The 22337-nt window shown below is 40.4% G+C and overlaps 1 protein-coding gene across 2 annotated transcripts in view; it reads left to right on the top strand.

Annotated features, from left to right (window-relative positions):
* Positions 1–22337, top strand: part of adcy7 (adenylate cyclase 7) — a 176863-nt gene that overhangs the window by 93802 nt on the left and 60724 nt on the right. The window contains exons 2-7 of one of the 2 annotated variants that reach the window (XM_068049414.1): positions 5569–5622; positions 6970–7560; positions 9825–10022; positions 13507–13668; positions 17765–17914; positions 22033–22178. In XM_068049414.1, coding sequence (XP_067905515.1) covers positions 7387–7560; positions 9825–10022; positions 13507–13668; positions 17765–17914; positions 22033–22178 — 830 coding nt within the window. In that variant the 5' untranslated portion in view covers positions 5569–5622; positions 6970–7386. The remainder of the gene's footprint in view (positions 1–5568; positions 5623–6969; positions 7561–9824; positions 10023–13506; positions 13669–17764; positions 17915–22032; positions 22179–22337) is intronic. The other variant, XM_068049415.1, reaches the window with a different exon arrangement.

The following is a 22337-nucleotide window of genomic DNA, read 5'->3' on the forward strand; positions in this document are numbered from 1 at the left end:
CTGATCACTATCCATTGACTGCTGCTGTAAAGTGTATATATGTGGACATCAGCTGAGAGCAGAATTCGAACACCTGTGATGCCCCAATGCATGAATAGCCTGCCAACTTCTATTAAGTAAACTCACTGATGATGACTGACCACCTAAGTAAGGCATTGGGGTGCTACCAGCTCCTACAGAACTGTATTCCCGTTGGACATGTGTTTTGAACAGGAGAGGGAATTGGGGAAAAGTTGTTTAAAAAGCAATCTGTTTCACTTGGTTATCTTAACTGAATTCCTACACTTGAGCCAGTTCACTTCTGTGCTCTTCAAATGAAAGAATTGAGCAGAGCGCTTTACTTTCATCCTTTTTCAAAATTTCTGTGTTTATGAAATAGATTTAAGTTACACATGCGATTTGTGAAGATAAAATTTATACCACACTCTCTCATTTGCATTATTCAACTGTGGGGCCTATTTTCTATAAGGTTGTTATCGGAACAGCTATCACTCCCCATTCAAAACAGTACAATGTAATACAAAAACAAAATATTGTGGAAATAAAAATAGAAAATTCTGGAAATACTCAGGTCAGGCAGTATTTGTTGTCATGCAAACCCCCACCTGCCAAGAATGAGGCATATTAATTTTGTCATATGAACATTGATGTTAAACTGTTGCTGGAGTGAAGAAAGGACTTGTTTGAAGATCACCAGACACTGGGCTGGAAGGACATTTGCATACTAAGAGACGCTGCTTGTGAAGACAAAGGACTATTCCTTGCTCCAATTAACCCAAATGGATTTTGATCACCAGACACTGAAGGTGTAAGGAAGCACATTTCAGGGCCTGCTAAGACAATACAATCCACAAACGCAGAAGTGGTTAAACCAGTTAGTCATTTGACTGACCTGTTGGCCAAATTGGGTTTTTATTTTGTGCCACACAGAAAAGAATACAGAAGGCAGTTTCGCAACTGAAGCTGGAACAAGCAAGCCTTTCTCCTGGCTGGCCCTCCTTCACCTTCCCCAAAGCCACTGGAGCCACGGAAGACACGTAAACCTCAAGAGAGTAAAGACTCCTACATCGAAACAAGTTGAAGCGTGAACTGGGCCCCAATGAACAGCAGGATTTACCGGCAACCAAAGACTCCACATTGAACTCAAAGGACAGTAAATAACTGACAGATATTGCCTCAAACTGTTCCCCTTTATTCTTTCTACTGTTTCTGTCTCTATCTGTGTGTGTGTTTATCGTGTATGCATGCTAGTTTGGTCGCATTGCATATTCGTCGTCGTTAACTGGATTAGAGTTTAAGATTAGTAAACTTCCACCTTTCTTGTATAAATCTAAGGAAACCTGTCTGATTTATTTGCCTTACAATTGGAGCAGTGAACAAGGATTCACTGAAAGGGGAGCTAAAAACATGGTGTTTCTAAAATTAAACGCTGTAACGGTTAAATCAGGCAAAGTCTGAGAGGGAACCCCTGGACCCCTTCTCACCTAGTCGTAACATTGTGGAGAGAGAAACTGAGTTAATCTTTCAGGTCGATGACCTTTCATCAGAACTGGGAAAAGTTAGAGATGTAGCAGGTTTTGAGGAAGGTGGGAAAAAGAATAAAAGGGAAGGTCTGTAATGGGGTGGAAGGCATGAGAGACCACTGATTCATTCTATCTCAAAGCCCACTTTGACCTCTCAGTCCTTAGCCTCCTGCAATGTTCCAATGAAGCTCAACGCAAGGTTGAGGAACAGCACCTCATCTTTTGATAAGGCACTTTACAACCTTCTGGACTCGCCATTGGATTCAACAATTTCAGAACGTAGTATGTAGGTACAGCAAGTGATTAGGAAGGAAAATGGAACGTTGGCATTTATTGCAAGGGGAATTGAGTATAAAAGGGAAGTTTTACTGCAGCTGTACAGGGCCTTGGTGAGACCACATTTGTAGTACTGTGTACAGTTTTGGTCTCCTTATTTGAAAAAGGATATAATTGCGTTAGAAGCAGTTCAAAGAAGGTTCATTGACTAATTCCGGGATAAAGGGCTTATCTTATGAGGAAAGGTTGAACAGGTTGGGCCAATACCCATTAGAGTTTAGAAGAATGAGAGTTGATCTTACTGAAACATATGGTTCTGAGGGGACTTGATAGAGTGGATGCTGGGAGGGTGTTTCCTCTGTGGGGAGACCGGAACTAAGGGACACAGTTTAAGAATACGAGGTCTCCCTTTGAAGATGGAGATGAGAATTTTTTTTTTCTCAAAGGGTCGTTAGTCTGTGGAATTCTCTTCCCCAGAAAGCAGTGGAGGCTGGATCATTGAATTTATTCAAGGCTGAGTTAGATAGATGGTTGATAGACAAGGGGTCAAGGGTTATGGGGGGCAGACAGGAAAGTGGAGTTGAGACCACAACATGATCAACCATGAGCTTATCGTATGAAGGAGCAGGCCCGAAGGGCCAAATAGCCTACTCCTACTCATAAATTCTATGTTCCTGTTTTGATTCCTTTTCTTTGCTGGTTTTGGTTTCATTTTATTTTCTTTTGCTTTCGGAATGGCAGTTGTTCATTCTGCCATTCTAGACATATCTTTTGTTTCTTTATTTGTCCCATTACCACTCTGCTTGACCTTGTACCTGTCTTTGACCCTATCACAGACCTTCCTTTTTATTCTTTATCCCAACCTCGCCTCTTCCACTTGCTTAAATCTAATTACATTTCCAACTTTTCCCAGTTTTGATGAAAATTCATCAACCTGAAATGTTAACACTGTTTCTCTCCAAAGATGCTGCCTGATCAGCTGAGTACTTCCAGCATTTTCTGTTTTTATTATAGTAAATTTTAATAGTTTGCAACAGAGTTTGGTTGAATTTCAAGCTGTAACTCCTATTTTAAAATGGGGCAGTGACTTCCCCAGGAACAAAGGGAGAAAACGGAAGTGTTCTGCACTTCAGTTCATATTTTGCATATTGAGGGAGACTGCTGAAATAGAGAGTATGTTACTGTTGCTGTTTCTGCTGCAGCTGCAGTTAAAAATGTGTGTGTATGTATGTATATCTATATAAGTATATATATACATACATTATATATACATTGGAAATGTTAACTAATGTAATAACTTGCAAGGCTAGAAATTTAAACTGGCTTTTGAAAGATCACCAAAATGTACTTGCCCCAATTTGTAACTATCATCTAAGGGTTTCTGATACGTCAAATGGGTAGAGGGGTGAAATCACCTCGAGTTCATGAGTAGTATTAAAAATATTGTGAAGGAAGTAGCTCTCTATTGTTCCATAAAGAAAATAATTGGTGAATGACGAATAATTAGTGAGTGACAAAGTATGAGTTATGCAGGTTATCTTCACAAGTGTAACAATTATACTTAACTCCCTATGCAGCATTCTATTTATAAACAGTATATTATAGTTGAATATTTTGTAGCAAATTATAGTATTAACTGGCCTTTTATTATGTTTTGGTTCCAGTATGGTTGAATTGTTTACTTACATTGAACAGATAGCTTAAAAATATTTCTGTCATATGCTTTCAGACATTAAAAGGGTAATTTCAACCTAACAACTTCCATTTATATAGTGCCTTTAACAAGTAAAACATCCAAAGGTACTGCACAGGAGCAATGATCAAACAAAAATTGACACCAAGCTACCTAAGGATATATTGGGACAGATGACCAAAAGCTTTGGTGAAAGAGGTAGATTTTAAAAGAGGAGAGAGAGGTGAAGTGGTTTATGGTGGGAATTCCAGAGCTTATGGGCCTTGGCAGCTGAAGGTATAGGTGCCAATGGTGGAGTGATGAAAATTGGGGATGCACAAGAGGCCAGAATTAGAGTACAGAATTCTCGGGCAGTGTACAATTGGAGGAGGTTACAGCAATAAGGAGGTGTGACATCGTGGAGGAATTTGAAAACAAGGATGACAGTTTTAAAATTGAGGTGTTACTGGTTTGAGAGCCAGTGTAAGCAAGCACAGGGTGATGGGTGAACAGGACTTGTCTGAATTAGGATACAGGCAACAGAGTTTTAGATGAGCTCAGTTACAGAAGGTACAAGTTGGGTGATCAGCCAAGAAAGAATTGGAATGGTGCCAATAGGCGGCACAATGGCGCAGTGGTTAGCACTGCCGCCCCACAGCTCCAGCGACCCAGGTTCAGTTCTGGGTTCTGCCTGTGCGGAGTTTGCAAGTTCTCCCTGTGACCGCGTGGGTTTCCGCCGGGTGCTCCGGTTTCCTCCCACAGCCAAAGACTTGCAGGTTGATAGGTAAATTGGCTATTGTAAATTGCCCCTAGTGTAGGTAGGTGGTAGGAGAATGGTGGGGATGTGGTAGGGAATATGGGATTAATGTAGGTTTAGTATAAATGGGTGGTTGTTGGTCGGCACAGACTCGGTGGGCTGAAGGGTCTGTTTCAGTGCTGTATCTCTAAATAAATAAATAGTCTGCAGGTGAATCTAGAACTAGGGGTCACTGTTTAAAAATAAGGGGTCGCCCATTTAAGACAGAAATTAGGAGAAATTTTTTCTCTGAGGGTCGTGAGTCTTTGGAATTCTCTTCCTCAAAAGATGGTGGAAGTGGAGTCTTTGAATATTTTTAAGGCAGAGGTAGATAGATTCTTGATAAGCAAGGGGATGGAAGGTTATTGGGGGTAGGTGGAAATGTGGAGTAATAAGTTCATCCATGAACTTATTGAATGGCAAAGTAGGCTCGAAGGGCCAAGTGGCCTGTTCCTGCTCCTAATTCGTATGTTTGTAACAAAAGCATTGATGAGCGTTTAGATCAGCAGATGAACTGAATAAGGCTTGGAGATGGATGATATGGAGGTGGAAGTAGGTGGTCTTGGTGATGAAGAGGATATGTGGCTGGAATCTTAGCTCTTCAGAGACTGGTTCATCCTCATACAGTGGCAAGGTAGAAGGGTGGAGCCAGTGGCTAGGGACTTACATTTATATAGCACCTTTCGTGACCACAGGAAGTCCCAAAGCGCTTTACAGCCAATGATGTACTTCTGAAGTGTCGTCACTGTTACAATGCAGGGAACAGAGTTTGTGGCGGGGCCACAATATTTAAGTGGACGAAACGTCTGCTCATCCAGTGCTAACAGTGGTGAGGTCGAACTGGATGTCATCAGTGTGTGTGTGAAGGCTGATACGGTGTTTTTGAATGATGTTGCTGAGAGGCAGTATATAGATGAGAAATAGGGGCAAGGCGAGATCCTTGGGGGACAGGAGTAGCCTGCTAAGCGGAAAAAGGGCAGGTTCAAGTTAATGGAGAGTCAAATTGGGCTGTAAAATGGGCATCCGACATGAAGTTGCCCCTTTCTAGCCTAACAGGGTTACAATTACTCTTTTTTTAACCCCTCCCCGTACGAACTCTCCCGCTCCCAACCCCCAGACCTTTTTCTAAGTGTTTATTTGATTCACTGTGTCCAGGCTAATATGCTGCTCATGCCATAGGAAGCATATCTATAGTTATTTTGGTACCCGTTGCTGTGGTTATCCACTCTGTACCTGTTGACAGAGCTAGTATGTTGCCGTTGTTTTGTACAACTAACTGGTATGAACGTTATTCTTATCAGGTGGTCAGTCTGGATGTGGGATCACTTTTGAATATCCATGTAGGTGAGATCATAGTAAGTAGCCATTCATGTTTGTGCAATGTAAATTTTGTATTAATATATTTGACATATTTTTGTGATATAAGCTAGGTTTTGTATATTGTACTGGGGGTAACTACACAAATTGTAGTTTCCCACTTGAGTTATTTAGTGTTCTCACTCGTAGGTCAAATTCTATATTCAGTACTTAAAATTCAGCATTCTTTATTCCCTGTAGTGAAGGAAAGCTAGGACTCCTCCTGTTATCTCAAGACTGATCTATTGTGAGAGTAGTTCCTCTAGAATCTTAAATAATTAATAGAACAGTATTTACATGGTGGTTAAATTAACTGTTTTTTGTTGTTTTGGCTTGAGTACAGATATTGTTGCAGTACATTATTCCCCATGAAGTGGACTGAAGCTGCCATGGTGATGGCAATTTAGTAGTGAAAATGCTGTGACCAAGTTGTTGTCCTTAATAGGGCTTTTTTCAGGAATCCTATTCTTCGTGCTACAGTTATAATACAAAAGTCTCCGGAGTGCTAAAAGAAGTTCATTCAAACATCCATTCGTAAAGTGTTGGTCATAGCTCCTTAAATGTATCCCTCCACTCTAAACATACATTGCTCTCTACTCTTTGCCGTTACCATGGAACTTCTGGTAACAAAAGCTGTAAGCAGTAACATATGTTTCTCTCAGTCTCTGCCCTCCAAAAAAGCAAAGCATTAAAATGTATTTTAATCTCTAGTATTACTTTAAGATGTTAGACCGTTGTACCTTGGGAGGGAGAGAAATGCTTTAATCTCTCTTTCTCTGCACAGTAGTTTTGTAAGATTGTTTTGGTATAAATGTTACAGTTGGTATTATAAATTGGGATATTAGTGCAACCTTACTGAAGCAGTGTAAATGTCTGTATAGAAAACAGGCCTTTATAACTGTGCTGTGCCATATAAAACAACAGAAATACATTACAGCTGTAGTCTGTGTTAAAGATCAGTGAAATTTAAAAACACTATAATGCTGTTCATCATCCATTGTGCTATAATAGGAAAAATGGGAAGTAAATGTTAGCTTTAATTTGCATTAAAATGTTACTCATTTCCTGCAGTCTCTTCGCACAGTTTTTACTGAATTTATCACAGTTGAGATACTATTTTAATTGCTTATTTAGAGTATTGAAATTGTTTTGTGCTTTCAGAGTAAATAGAACCTTGGAGGGTAGATAGTTAATTATAAGTGCGGAAGATGTTCAACAGACAAAGTAGTAAATGTCCAGTTAACAAAGAAAAGGTTGAATAGCAATTTGCTGAAAGCATGCAATGTGGGATGTCACATGTAAAGTACTCAATTTAATCCCTTTCTCTTTTATTGGACTCCTTGTAGGACTGATACCACTGGAGAAAATATTACGTATCCATTCTCAGATGTTGTAAGGAACATAATTTATTTCGCAATGATAATTCAGAAGCACTGGAAATACAACGTTCTATCAAACTCGAGAATTATGCTAAGCACAATTGATGAAGAGCACATGGGAGGTCAAAGCATCAGAACAAACTGGGAAGAGTGACTCCCTCTCTCCCGCCTACCACCCCCCCCCCCCCCCCCCCACCACCACTTTTACACTGTATTTGAGCTGGAAGTAAAACGTCGGATGCAGAATGCGACTGAACCAAGAACAGTGCTTTTCACCCAGACAGGAAGTAAAAAACTGTTTTAACAAGAAGGCCTTATTAGCCATGCTCTAAGTTTTGTACTTTCAATATCTTACCATATGAAGGAAAATTTAGAATTGTAACAATGCCATCCAGGGGGAAATACTTCATTAGTGAAAATGAAGCTCGTAAAAGTACAGACTCGCTCTATGAGACTTACTGCTGCATGAGCCAGCAATTTCCACTTGTTGTCCTCTTTCTGGTGATTATTACTGGGGCTTGTATAGCTCTGATTGCTCTTTCCTTTTCCAGTGAACTGGTAAGTGTCAGTCTAAAATGTTTTGCCCTTTCACACACTACAGATTATTGATATTCTTTATAAGTAAAGTTGAAGTACTCTATTTTCCAATGTTTTCAGCACAAACATGATTTACAGTTTAGATCAAAAGATATAAAAGTGGGATCAATTAATTATGATAGCATTGACCAATCATATTTTAAAACCATCAAATTCTGAAGTTTGTTAAATTACGTAGTTCAATTATTTTATTCTGAGGAAAGGGGTTGGAGCAAATTTTGATTTTATAGCCTCCTCACATTTCCCAGGTGCATAGGAACACACACCTCCAAATTCCCTGCCAAGCCATTACTCCATCCTGGATTGGACATGTATAACCATTCCTTCAACGTTACTGGGTCAAAATCCTGGAACTGCTTTCCTAACAGCACCACAGGAGTACCATTACCAACAGCAACAACACCTTATATTTGTATAGCACCTTTAATGTAATAAAACGTCCCAAGGTGCTTCACAGGGGCTTTATAAAACAAAATATGACACCCGTTAAATGAGTTATTTATTTTTATTTATAATAAAAAATAAAAATAAATTAATAAATAAAATATGACACCCGTTCGATGACCAAAAGCTTGGTCAAAGAGGTATGAGTGTTTTAAAGGACGAAAGCAAGGTAGAGATGTGGTGAGGTGCAGGGAGGGAATTTGAGAGCTTAGGGCCTAGGCAGCTGAAGGCACAGCCACCAATGGTGGATTGATTAAAATCAGGGATGCTCAAGAGGCCAGAATTAGATGAGCGCAGATATCGTGGAGGGTTGTAGGACTGGTGGAGATGACGGAGATAGGGAGGGGCAAGGCTATAGATTAATTTGGAAACGAGATGTAGATGGGGAAATCACTTAGTGTGCTCAGAATATAGGGTATTTGATGTTAGAAGTCGGTTTAAGAAGTGTTTCTACTCCTCTTTCTGGAACCTGTGGTTCAATTTGGAAACTTCACCTGATCCTTGGGAGATGGGTATCCCCAACTGATGTGGAAAAGTACTGGATCTGTGGGAAAGGTGTACATCATGGGAGTAGTAGTTTAAACTGTCCTCCTGTGGAACCACAACACTCAAGATTTCACCATGAAACCAGGGAGAAAATTTACCAATAATTCAGACCTAAACAGTGGGGAAAGAATATCCACAATTTCAGTTAACTCAATTTTGATATAATGGATTAAACAGTGTTGTTTGGGATGAAGGTGTGGGTGAGGTGGGTGAAAGTGGAGGGTTTGTTGTTTACTCTGAAAACAGATTCAATAACAAGGGAACAATAACAAGGGAACAATAACAATCAGAAGGGAACTGGATAAACACTTGTAAAGGAAAGATTTGCAGGGGTATGGGCAAAGAGTGAAAGAATAGGACTAATTGATAACTCTTTCAATGAGCCAGCACAGCCATAATGGGCTGAATGGCAGCTTCCTGTGCTGTATGATTCGATGATTTTGAGCATTTGTACTAGTATCTACATGTGTAATTTCAAGGCCAACTACTTTAGATCAATTTCCATCAAACTTATTTGATAGCAGATATTGCAAGGGAAGACTGCCAGTTAGTGCTCCTGCTCTGAGGCTCCATTGTCCAAGTCCACTTTAATGTGAACAAAAAACTTTAAGAGTAGAATCGCAAGCTGAGATTAGCCTCGCTAATGAGTGTGATTTTTGGCTCTTTTACATTAAAGCCAGAGAGTGCCTGCTTTTCTTCATAATTAATGACTCACTGAGAAAATCACATTCTTAGAAATTGTATATTTCGGAATCATGCATCCCTAGTTTTAGTAATCAATTAATTACAGATAAAAGGTGTTCTCACATTTTTTAAAAAGAGGATATAGGGCATATGTGACACTTCTATTGTGTCCATTTGTAGAAAATCAATTCAATTTCAAATGGCCATCTGGAGGTTTTTGCTATTTTAATATATAAATTCTATACTTTAAGAAATGGGGGTGGGTAGTTTTTAAGTAAAATTCTGAAGGATGGGAGTATTTCTCTTTAAATATTAATGCTGAATTTGTTGGGCCCAGTATCGACTTATCAAACACAGGTCTAGATAATTTAGCTTTTGAATTACTGAAAAGTGCTGATGTATTTTGATATGGCACAGAAATAGTTACTGTGGCCAAGTCTTTCATGCTGTTGTGGTAATGAATAACATTATATAAAAGAATGTTGATGCTTCAAAAATGGAAAACATGTCATCTATAATTTACATTAATTATGCATTTTTCTTTCAAACAGAAAGATCAGATCCACCTTCAGTTTTTTGTTACATTATGCACTGCTTTGGGCATATTTATAGTAATTTTTATTCTTGCCTGCATCGAGTCGTTATTTCAAAGATGGATGAACATATTTGCATTAGTCATTTGGGTTTGTCTTCTTACCATGGGGTATGTTTTCATCTTTACTGATGCAACTATCTCTGCTTGGGACCAGGTATGGTTCATTTCAATTTTAAAAATCTGTTATAGTGGTATTTTGTTTTCTATTAAATTACTTGGGGTAGAATTTCTGAAGGGGTTCTTCTGCTATATTTTTGACAGAAGATTGGTTTACGCTGGGGTTTTTTGCTGAAGTTCCAACGGGAGACTGGGAGAATGCTTGCAGAAACTCCACCCCAATGTGTCTCTTAAGTGAAATGTGTTCACTTTTCCAGATTTGTCAAGGGGCAATTTATTAAATTTGAGATTACAACCACTCTGAAATTTGCTTTTAACTTTTCAAGCCTATAGTTGTATCAGTTTGCTTAGTTGGTAAACACTGAATAAAGTCACAAAATCAAGTCAGATTCTTGATATGGAGCACATGATCTAAGCTGAAACTTCAGTGCAGTGCTGCATTGTTCGAGGGGCGATCCTTCAGATGAGACGTTAAACTGACACCCATTTGGGTTTTTTTCAATCATTCATTGGATATGACCGTTACTGACAAGGCCAGCATTTATTGCCCAACACTAATTGCCCTTGAGAAGGTGGTAGTGAGCTGCCTTCTTGAACCACTGCAGTCCCCTCCCCTGCACCCACACCCCACCCCCCTGCCCCAGGCCATTCTTTTGGGCCTCCTTATCTCGAGAGACAATGGATACGCGCCTGGAGGTGGTCAGTGGTTTGTGAAGCAGCGCCTGGAGTGGCTATAAAGGCCAATTCTGGAGTGACAGGCCCCAGGCCATAGTGCTGTTACATAAGGAGTTCTAGGATCTTGGCCCAGTGACTATGAAGAAATGGGGATATATTTCCAAGCCAGGATGCTGTGTGACTTGAAGGGTAATTTGCAGGTGGTCGTGTTCTCATGCGCCTGCCACACTTTGTCTTCCAGGCAGTAGAGGTCATGGGTTTAGGAGGTACTTTCGAAAAAACCTTGGCAAGTTGCTGTCATGCATCTTGCATTTGGTACACACTGCAGCCACATGGTGCTGGTGGTGGAGGAAGTGAATGTTTAAGGTGGTGGATGCGGTGGTGTCATGCAAGTTGCTTTATCCTGGATGGTGTTAAGTTTCTTGAGTGTTATTGGACCTGCATTCATCCAGGCAAGTGGAGCGAATGCCATTACACTCCTGATTTGTGCCTTGTAGATGGTGGAAAGGCTGTGGGGAGTCAGGAGGTGAGCCACTCACCACAGAATACTCCGCCACCAACCTGCACTTGTAGCCACAGTACTTATATGGTTGATCCAGTTAAGTGTCTAGACAATAATGACCCCCCCCAGAATGTTGATAGTGGGGGATTGTGTGATGGTAATGCCATTGAATGTCAGAGGGTGATGGTTAGATTCTCGCTTGCTGTAGATGATCATTGCCTGATGCTTGTGTTGCTTGAATAGTACTTGCCACTTATCTGTCCAAACCTAAATAGTGTCACTGTCTTGCTACATGTGAGCATGGACTGCTTCGTTATCCGATGAGTTTTGAATGGAACTGAACACTGCAATCATCAGCAAACATCTCCAGCTCAGACCTTATGATGGACTGGTGGTCGCCTTTCCCCTGCTCTTCTATCTCTGCGATGCCAGGGGGTGCTGACCCCGTTCAATGCTCAAGTGTGAGTGCCCACTATCCCTGCCACCTGTGCAGTGCCAAGGGTACCTACTTACCAAATGCTGTATTCCCCCCCTTGTCTCGTTGACCCACTTATGGGGCTGGGGTGATGCCCTGAGGTACGTGATTGATTGCCCATTCTGTAGCCACCTTCCTTCCTCAGATCTGCAACAGACAGCTCCTGAAATCCAAGCACCCACTTTAACCAGCTTTTTAAATACTTTAATTGGCCTGAGTGAGGAGGAGAATGGGATCCCCGTCCTGCCCTCTCACCGCCCTCGTTAATGTTGCTAGCTCTGGAAACATCGTCCTGCAACTGACGCCATTCCTGACTCCCAAAAATTCAGTCCCTAATGTTAGACGTCTGAGTTAGGAGGAAAGGACTGGCGAAGATTTGGAGGTTGACTTTACTGTCGTAATTGGATGTGCGATTACGTTGCCTGAGAGATCACAGCAGTGCGAGGCCTGAACCATCCTGATGGTTGGACCTCATTAGTATGCAGCCACAAAGCCGTGATCTACAAATGGACACTTTGAGGCAACTCGATGTTGTATGTGGGAGTGAGCCAGCTAACAGTTTTGATCTGGGGGTAGAGAGAGATGATGCCAGTGTGGTGATTGGGTAGTGGGTAGTGCTCAGGAGCCAGCAGCAGGCCACTGTATTTTTTGGGGGACCAGGACTCCTGCAACTCCTGATCCTACACCAGTGCAAGGAAACAAAATTTCAGCTGTTGGAGTGGCCTGTCATGGTCCCTTTAAGGACTGTTGGTTAGACAACTAATGCTAGGGTCCAATGAGCAGGGCATGGGTGATGCACTCCTCACCCATTGATTCACAAAAATCACGACAGTGTCCTACAACTGGTGCAAGACCCTGACAATAATATTTAATAAGGCTACTGCCTGTTTCGGGCAGGAGCTTACCGTTTATTTTGTGGTCTGCTCAAAAATAGAGTTGGGCGGGGACTTGTCATTTAAAAAAAAATCAATTTGCCAACCATTGTCTTCCATGGGGTAGTAGGCATGCAGAAATCAGCTCCTTGGTTGTTTCAGCCTTCAAAGGGAGCATCTGAGATGTGAATTTATAAAATTACAAACGATAGTAACAAAATGAAAAATGTAAATCTAGAAAATTATTTTAAACTAAATTGAGAGAGCATGTCAAGGGTACACAGGTTCAAACTAGTAAAAAAGCAAATTTAAGCCCAATTCCAGGACGTTCTTCACACATTGATCAGTGCCAATTAATCCAGGCGGACACCCTGGAATCCTTTTAAGAACCATTTAGATGTTGCAACAAGTGAAATTCTGGATGATGAACACAATACGTTCCAGTTACACTCACCACTGCCAAAAGCAAACATGTAAAAGGGACGCCCCACCAACTCTGCTGTGTATATTTGTTATGATGTAGCATATCATTGCATTTGATTAAATCTAGGGGAATATTTTTAAGGAACTAACAACATAATTACTTCCAGTCATTGTAGTGATTTTTAAGTCTGTAATCCTTTCCCTTTATGATGTCAGAGTGCAGTGGCTCAGCACATGGGAGGAATCAGATTTGTGCCTGTGCTTTCCCTGCTCTGCAACTTATTGTTGTTTATGGGTGGAAATATCAGACTACTTCTTTAAACAAAATGACATCTCACAGAGGAGTGAGATACAATTGCGAGCACTCTTGCATACCTCCTAGCAACTGTTTTGCAAGCACTCGGCAAAGGCATGGGAGTAGATCACTTCTCGCCATTGTTGAAGGAACAATGCAGAAAGGATATTTTTAAAAATTGTCTTGCAATGTAAAGAGCAAAAAGAAGTTCTGTTCAGAAAGTGGTTTTACAGTGGTTATAGTTTTCAACAATAAACCTAATTTTCTGTTTTCTTTAAGGTGCCATTCTTTTTGTACATTGTCTTTGTTTTGTATACAATGCTGCCATTATGTATGCGGGATGCCATCATTGCCAGTGTCCTGTCATCCGTCTCTCATATTGTTACCCTCAGTATTCATCTCTCAACTGTAACTAAATTAACAAATTGCCTAGTTTGTCAGGTGAGTCTCCCTTACTAACTTTTTAACTGTTTTGTAAAGCCCTCTCTTTTTTTGAACTTACCATCGGTCTGAATCAAAACCACATGCTTGGTGTAGGTGTAACACATGTACATATCAAAAATGGTGATATATTAATAAGTGAGAGGCAAATGTACTGAATTTCACTTTATGTATTTGGTATATAAGATACTTAAATAATGTGTGGAAGGATGCAAATGAGAGAATTTATAAAAAAGCCCAGCCGCAAAATGTTGTATGATGAAATGTTGTTATATTTCTTAGGATAAAATGAACATTGTTATAAATATGATTTTTAATAGTGAAGGATGGCATATGACAATAAACAAAATGTTTACTCTTAAGCAGTGGAGAAACAATAAAATATTTCCCCATCAAATAATTTAACTCCAGGTTTTTAACTCCACTCCTCCACTTTTTTACCTGGAAGATCATTCCAAATGTTGATTATTTTTTACAAGAAAATGTTCTTCCCAACTTTTTTTGTGAATTTCCCTTTCACCGGTTCCATTGCTCTAGTATCTCTCAAAATCTTGAACTAGTACTCCTACTCCTATTTATCGTTGTCATTTATTATCTTGTATACTTCCCTAAGATCAGCTTTCAATCACCTTCTGTCCACAGTGATTCGATATACCAAATGGTGAATCTACTGACACACCTGCAGATTCATTTCCATTTCACATTTTGCTATTTCTGCAGCATACATAATATACTTGTGACATTTGTTTTTTTTTCCAATGTATACTACCTTGCATTTGTCAGTAGGAAGTTTCAGTTGACAGCATTGTGGAGACTTTATGTAACTCGTTTTGTAGGCTCCCTGGCTGTTTTCTCTGGCTCAACTACTCTGCCTAGTTTAGTATCATCTGGGAACATAAGTGGCAGGCAAAGTATACAAGGCTGTTACACAAAATTTTGATCACCATAAGTCATTCAAAACCCATTCATGTGCTTTGGCTTAAAAAAAACTTCTTGATTGCATTTCAGCTTTGCAACACATTCTGGGTTCTCTATGTAACACATGTTGCTTATATTTTATTTTACCACAAACTACCAGTAGATTTTTTGTGGCATTGTTCACAGTGAGTCTGAGGCTATACTATTTTGTAACATATGGGTCACCAAGCCCTGATGCCAAATTGCAACTCATCCTCTTGCACTTCAAAGAGGTAGTACATCTACAAAAAGACTGGCAATGGAAATGATGATCTGCTGCACAGATCGGGCTGGATTTTGTGCTGGAAGCGGGGCTCCTGTTGCCAGGCTGAGAAGGTGGGGGAAACCTCACCTCTGCCTTTTCATGCCCTCCCTGGAATGATCCTCCAGTCTTTTTAAATCAAAGTTTCAGGAGGCGGGATCCCCGTCCCTCCACGAGCTGCCGGCCAATCAGAGGCCCAGCAGCTCGGCAGTATTGGCAGCGCCACTGAGAGTAGTGGCTACTGCCAGTACTGCAGAGGCCATGGACCCAGGCCTCGCACTGGAACCCTGGAACAGAGGTAGGTGAGGCGAGGCTGCTGGGGCCAGTCCAGAAGGCCCCAGCAAGGGGGTGGTCATGCAGTCCAGGGGGAGGAGGATGGTTCCCGTGGGGGGGTCCTCCATGGTAAGATCCCAGCAGCGGGGGGAAGACGCCCTTAATTGGCCAATAATAGGCCACTTAAGGGCCTCAATTGACCTCTGGGTGGGAAGGCTGTTGGCCTATCTTGCCCCTAGGAAGATTGCAGGGCGATGGGCCTTCCGCCCTGCCACCCATCACAATACTCTGTGCCCTGCCGCCTCTGACCCTACCTCAGGTGGCCTCACATAATCCTGGTCTTTGTGTTCGGTGAGCTAGTAGAAGAAACAGTTGGAAATATGGGAAACAAAGGGACTATTTTGCCAGCTCTCTGAGGGAGCAGACATGCTTCTTGTTCCCGTCTGGCTTTGTTGAACTCAAGGGCAAAACTGTGTTTTGCTGTTGCTGATCACCATCAGACCCTGAAGCTTAGGAGAGAAGTCTGTAAAACTTAGAATTTTTTTTTTGTTGAAGTGTGATTGTGATTGCTCAGAAAGGAGACTATATACAGTGCAAAAATAAAACATATGGATCGATAAGGGATCCTTCACTATAAGTTTACTACTTGTGTAGTTCACTATATACTTGACAGTTTTCTATCAGAATCAGCTCAAGCAGTCCAACTCTAGCCTTAAAGTAAGGAGTGTTTAGTACTAGCATAATTTGGAAAGGTATTTAGTCAATTTTGCTAAATTAAACATACTCATAATCAAATGTACTTCTAGGATGTCATATTTCCTTATTCCTATAAAGAGGAGCTTTGGAAATCTAATTCCTTTAGTCCTAGAATTTCTCTACAGTTGTTAAAGCTAAAGATAGGCTATAGTTACAGATCAATTGAAAACATGGAATGGAATCTTTTTTTTAAGAAATTATAATGTTTATTTTTTTAAACTAAGGTCTTTTTTTCAATATATCATTAAGGATAAATAGCTACTGCTCATCTTCAAGGACAAATGTCTGAGCAATGTAATAATTGTAGCACAACATTTTAGTTGTATTTACCCAGTTGTTTAGGAGTTTGAAAGTACAAGCAATGCCAATGTTTGTGTAGAATTCACTTGGTTGCAACAGAGTGGGGATGTGTCAGTTCATTACAAACTGATGTTTTGTGCCCTTTGTGTAATCTGCATTTGGGTAATCTATTCAATACCAGTCCCTAACACATTATTCGAGTTTGATTAGGAAACTGTTATTGTTTTTAATAGGCTTTGTGAAGATGAGCATTTGATCTTAAAAATGCTTTGTGCAATCAACTTTGAGCCTCCAAGTTGTTAAAAATGCTGAACCAGTTTATGGAGCTGGTATCAAGAAATACTGCTTGAACGAACTGCAAATTTGGTTTTGTAAAACAAAATTTGCAGTTCTTTAGACTTTTTTTTCCCAACAACACTTTGATCAATGGAGCTGCTCACACCTGGTGTAATACGATTATATAGACAACTGGGCAAAAGGCTCAACCATTGCTCTTGCCAACCAGAGATACTGCATTGCAATTTCTCAAGCATGACTATGGATTGGCAGAACCAATCACTAAAGAAGTTAGTTGTCATGACGAGACTGGAATGCAAATAAAATGATCTTAATGGCATGCTTTTCATCTGCCTACCATCCCATTCATGGTAAGCAGAAGAAGCTTTTCCCAAAAAGCCTACTGGCCACCCCGAAGGTCCACCTGACTCAATTTTGGAGTTGGCCTCGAAATGGATGGAAAGAGTTGCAACCCAAAACGGGCAGGAACTTTATTACAATATATAAACTGGGGCCGTATGTGGAACCTTAATGCAACTTTCAGGTGCTACAGGGTGACCTAACTGCCAGTCATGAATTGAATTATTGGAGGCTCCTCTCATACATCTTTAAAACAAACCTGTGGCACTGATTTTTATAGGGCAGTGCACCTGTCTCCACAGAAATTACCATCTGCTGTCTGCTGCTCAGTACCCTTTCCTCCCAGATTGTATCCTCCTTCTTCCTATAAATGCCTATTTCTAGCTCTGCCCACCCCACAATCAGTGAGCTGCCTGTCTGTTAGAGAAACTTCCAAGCTGGTTTGTGAAGAAGACACTGAGACTAGGATACTTTGGTGGAGACTGTTTATTGCTTACCATAGACCTCACTACACCACTCCTAACAATCTCCAGCCAGTGTTGGCTGGCTCTTTATACATCCGAGTACAATAAACATCAATACCCAACACCTGTTCACCCTATTACCTTCAACTACTAGGTATTTAACATCCATGAACAAAACTTATTAGACACTAACGTTGCCAGTACTCATTAAGCTAATTTAGCTTTGATAATTTTTAAGCCTCCCTACAAGTTAATCTACTCTCATTGCATAGAAGAAGGTTTCACTGCATTTTGAAAGCAGAAAAATACAATTAGTTAATAAAAAATGTTATCAAAGTATAAAAAACCCTTTATAAAGAGTTGTGTTTATTAAATGTTAGGCAAGCAACGCATTAGGCAAATTAGATACAGTATTTGAATATTAACATTGTTGTTTTTGTTATTCCAGTTGGTTTCCAATGCTGTGATATTTTTGTGTGGTTGCTTGGTTGGCTTTTTTCATAAGCTTTCTATGGAACGTGCCTTAGAGCAAACTTTCGAAGACACTTTAAGCTGCATCCAAATAAGAATGCAGTTGGATATTAAGAAAAAAGAACAGGTGAGGGTAATAATGTTGCAAGATTTATTTCTACTTCATACACAAGAGGAGAGTTTTATTGTGGAGAATAATGCAATGTTAATTCTATTTTCCAACTTCTGTTTGATAGGATTGTGATTTAAAAAGTGGGTTAAATTTTCCAATAATTTTTGAAAGTGGAGAGAAACATTTTTTAATGTAAATATTGCTATGTACTTTAAACTTTCACTAAGATTAATATACCTATAGACAGGTTATGTGGATGACATTTCTATCAGCACAATGTGCCATTCTCTGATTAAATCTGATCTTTGGAATTCTCTACCCCAGAGGGCTGTGGAAGCTCAATCATTGAGTATGTTTAAAGCAGAGATTGACTGACAGATTTCTAAATACCAATGATATAAAGGGATATGGGGATAGTGTGGGGAAAAAGGCATTAAAGTGGATAATCAGCCATGATCATATTGAATGGCGGAGCAGGCTGGATGGGCTGAATGGCCTACTCCTGCTTCTATGTTCCTATGTAATTGGATAAATAGGTTAAAATTATTATTACCATAAAGTTAATGAGCTTTGCTAATTTCACAAAGTATTATTTATGAGGCCATAATTATTAAATGGGGTACATATCTGAGCATTGCCAGCTGCAGTTATTATAAAACAGCTGCAGTGTTCATCCAGTAAGACAGCATCCTGTTTATGTTGACTGGCTCTTGGCTGCTTGGAACTCAAATTTTCCTTCCCTTAACGGATATATTTCAAAGGTTTAGGAAGTATGGGTGGCTCTAGACTGGAGTTATTATGTTTGAGGTGTCAAATGAAGTGCCCTAGGGAGGCTCTCACTATTGCCTTTTGTAATCCGGTCAAATTCTGCCATTGGATTTACACGGCAACATTAGTGTCTCGCAAAGCTGTGAAGCCACTTAAAATCAACGCTACAGTTGTAGTCTAATTGCACCGTAAAACTAATGAGAATGGTTCATACTTTAGTATTGTTTTGAAGCATTATTAGGCTTGATTGATACATTTCAACATGGGGAACAGAACAGGAGTGGGAAACTGGGTGGGCCAGTTGGATAAATCACTGTCATTTAATCTCTGGGTTTAAGTCCAGTATAGATCAGTGGGTAAACGTCTTTCATATCTGCCAGCTCTAAGAGTCTCTAAGTTTTTCATAGAATCATAGAATGGTTATAGCACAGAAGGAGGCCATTCAGCCTGTTGTGTACATGCTGGTTCTTTGCAAAAGTAATTCAGCTGGTGCCATTCCCCCACCTTTTTCCCTGTAGTCCTGCAGATTTTTTCTATTCTGATAATTATCCAATTCCCTTTTTAAAGCCACGATTGAATCTGCCTCCGCTGTACTCTCAGGCAGTGTGTTCCAGATCCTAACTACTCATTGCGTAAAAAGGTTTTTCCTCATGTTGCTTTTGATTCTTTTGCCATCCATCTTAAATCGGTGTCATTTGGTTCTCGACCCTTCTCCCAATGGTAGCAGTTTCTCCCTATTTACTCTGCCCAGACCCCCTCATGATTTTGAACCTCTATCAAATCTCCTCTTAATCTTCATTCTCGAAGGAGAACAACCCAAGCTTGTCTCAGAATAAGAGGTAGGCCATTTAGGACTGAGATGAGGAGGAATTTCTTCACTCAGGGTGGTGATTCTGTGGAATTCTGCACCCCAGAGGGCAGTGGAGTCTCAGTCATTATGAGACAGAGCGATAAATTTCTAGAGATTAAAGATATCAAGGAATATGGGAATAGTGTGGGAAAATGGCATTGAGGGAGAAGATCAGCCATGATCTAGTAGAATGGCAGAGCAGGCTTGAGGGGTTGAATGGCCTACTACTGCTCCTATTTCCTATGTTTTTCGAATCTATCCACGTAACTGAAGTCCTTCATCCCTGGAACCACTTTCGTAAATCGTTTCTGCACTCACTGTAATGCCTTCACATTCAATCTGGCTTTAGAATTTTGAGGGATGAAAGATTGTCACAGTCTAACTTCCCTTCCTTCAGTTTAAATTATCAGAGATCTCTGTTTTGGCTTGACTTTTTAGAATTTTGAGAGAATAATAAATAAACAAACTAAATTCTCTTCTTTTAGTTTAAATGGACTGAAAGCCCTTCTTTCAGGTGCTAACATACAGCTGTCTGTCTGTGTCCCCTGTTAGAACAGGCTGTTTGCACTATAAGCCAGTTCAAAATTAAATTGTAACAAATGTATCTCTCGATGCTCAGTCTGAATGGCTGTATCCAAGGCAACGAGAATGCACTGTTTGACTCAGTCTTGAGCTTGCTGCCTTAAAGCAGTACGGCTCTCTTTTTCAGCCTTAAAGGCACATCGCATTCTGCCCGGGAAAAAAAAACTACAGGATCATAACACCACATAGAGTGATCCCACAGCGATCAGCCATTTTCCTCAACTCCTCCATAGACAGTGCTTTTAACTTATCCCAAGTTGCTTCACTCTGGCTTGGGGTGCTACTCGCTTCAGTTGCAAACATGTTAGTATTCAAGCACACACAACCACAACAAAACCTGTATTAAAATCTTGCTCTTTTTTGATTGGAAATAATTTGGCTTCCCACTTCCAATTTCTCTCATTTGTCTGTGAGTCAAATCCAGATGCTAGCACCCAAATTTCTGTTACGACCAGGTGAGAAAGATGTCCAGGGGTTCCTCTCAGCCTTCACCTGGTCTTACCGTAACAGGGTTTAATTTTAAACACACCGTGTTTTTAGCTCCCCCCTGGTGAATCATTGTTCACTGCTTTCCAATTATAAGGCAAAGAAACTAGTACAAACAGATTTTCTTAGCTTTAAAGAAGGAAGATTGAAATTTATTCAACTTGAACGTAAACTCTAATTCGGTTGATGCCTACGGATACACAACGCGCCCATGCGAGCATGCATACAAGATGTACACATGCAAATAGAGACAGAAAAGAGCAGAAGAAACAGAAGTGGAAAGGTTTGAGGCAATATCTGAAGAGTTTTTGTCATGGTTCTTCGAGCTCACTGTAGAGTCCTTGATTGTAGGTAGATCTTGCTTTTCGTTGGGACCCAGTATTCTTCTCAAATCTTGTTTGCTGTAGGAGACTTTTCTCTCTTGCGATTCATGTGTTTTCGGTGGATTCAGAGGCTTGTGAGAAAGAGATGGGAGCAGGCAGGAGAGATCTTCTTAGTCCAGGAGCAAACAGGCACTCTGAGTTCAGACTGTTTGTACAATTCAGAAAAATCCAGGTTGCCAAGCAGGTTAGTCATGTGACTAACTGGTCTGACCATGTCTTGGATTGTATCACCTTAGGAGTCTCTGGAATGCTCCTCTTAGACACAGTACCTGGTGATCAAGGTCCATTGTGGATTGAATGTGTCAGGGAATGGTTCATATGCAAATGTCATTTCTGGCCAAGGCTGATCTGTTTAACAAGTCCTTTCTTCATTCCAGTAACAGTTTAAAATCAATGTTCATGACAAAATTAATGTGCCTCATTCTTGGCAGGTGGGGGCGTGGCATGATGCCCTGTTTTATAAAGGTTTGCTATAACTTCCTTGCTTTTGTGGTTTTCACCTAACTTCTACCCGAGTAATTGTCCAACTCTGGGTTTCTGCCAGAGGGTCTCACCTGCTGGGAGAGCTTATTGCAAATTTGTGCAAGTGTCGCATGGTTTTAGGACTGTTACTTTAAATAGTTGAAAAATCACATGCAAGGCATGCTTGAGTTCCCAATATGCATTTCTGACAGGTAAAGCTCCCTACCTGAAGCTCAGATTCAGTTGATTACCGCTAATGTTCGGGAGGCCCCACAGTACAAACAACATACAGAATTTTGTGTAATTGCCACCCAAAGGATTTGTGGGATGTCCGCTTTGGAAATGCAGAAACGTGGTAGGCAAGTTGTTGGGCGGGGAGTGTGGAGGGTGTCTGAAAATCTAGTTATTCTAGGCTTGGGTGCGCTTAATGCTGACAAAGTGGGACATTCCCGAACAGTGAGGTTCGTTTATAATGAATAAAATTAACAAGTGTTCAAAGAGTATTGCTTTTATTAAATTAAGTGCAATGCTAAATCTTTATTGGCAATAAAATATTGAAAATAGTATTTATGATTACCCTGCCTCTAATTGTTTTACTCCAGGAAAGCCTGCTGTTATCAGTGTTGCCCGTTTATATATCTATGGAAATGAAACTAGCTATTATTGAACGTTTGAAGGAAAGTAACTATTATCCACACAAGCGTGATAATTTCCACAGCTTGTATGTGAAGAGGCACCAGAATGTAAGGTACAGTGTAACTGTTCATATATTTATATTTATATTTTATAGTTAGAGATACAGCACTGAAACAGGCCCTTCGGCCCACCGAGTCTGTGCCGACCAACAACCACCCATTTATACTAATCCTACATTAATCCCATATTCCCTACCACATCCTCTACCACC

The sequence above is a fragment of the Heterodontus francisci genome, chromosome 17 (assembly GCF_036365525.1).
Source record: "Heterodontus francisci isolate sHetFra1 chromosome 17, sHetFra1.hap1, whole genome shotgun sequence".
Lineage (NCBI taxonomy): Eukaryota > Metazoa > Chordata > Chondrichthyes > Heterodontiformes > Heterodontidae > Heterodontus > Heterodontus francisci.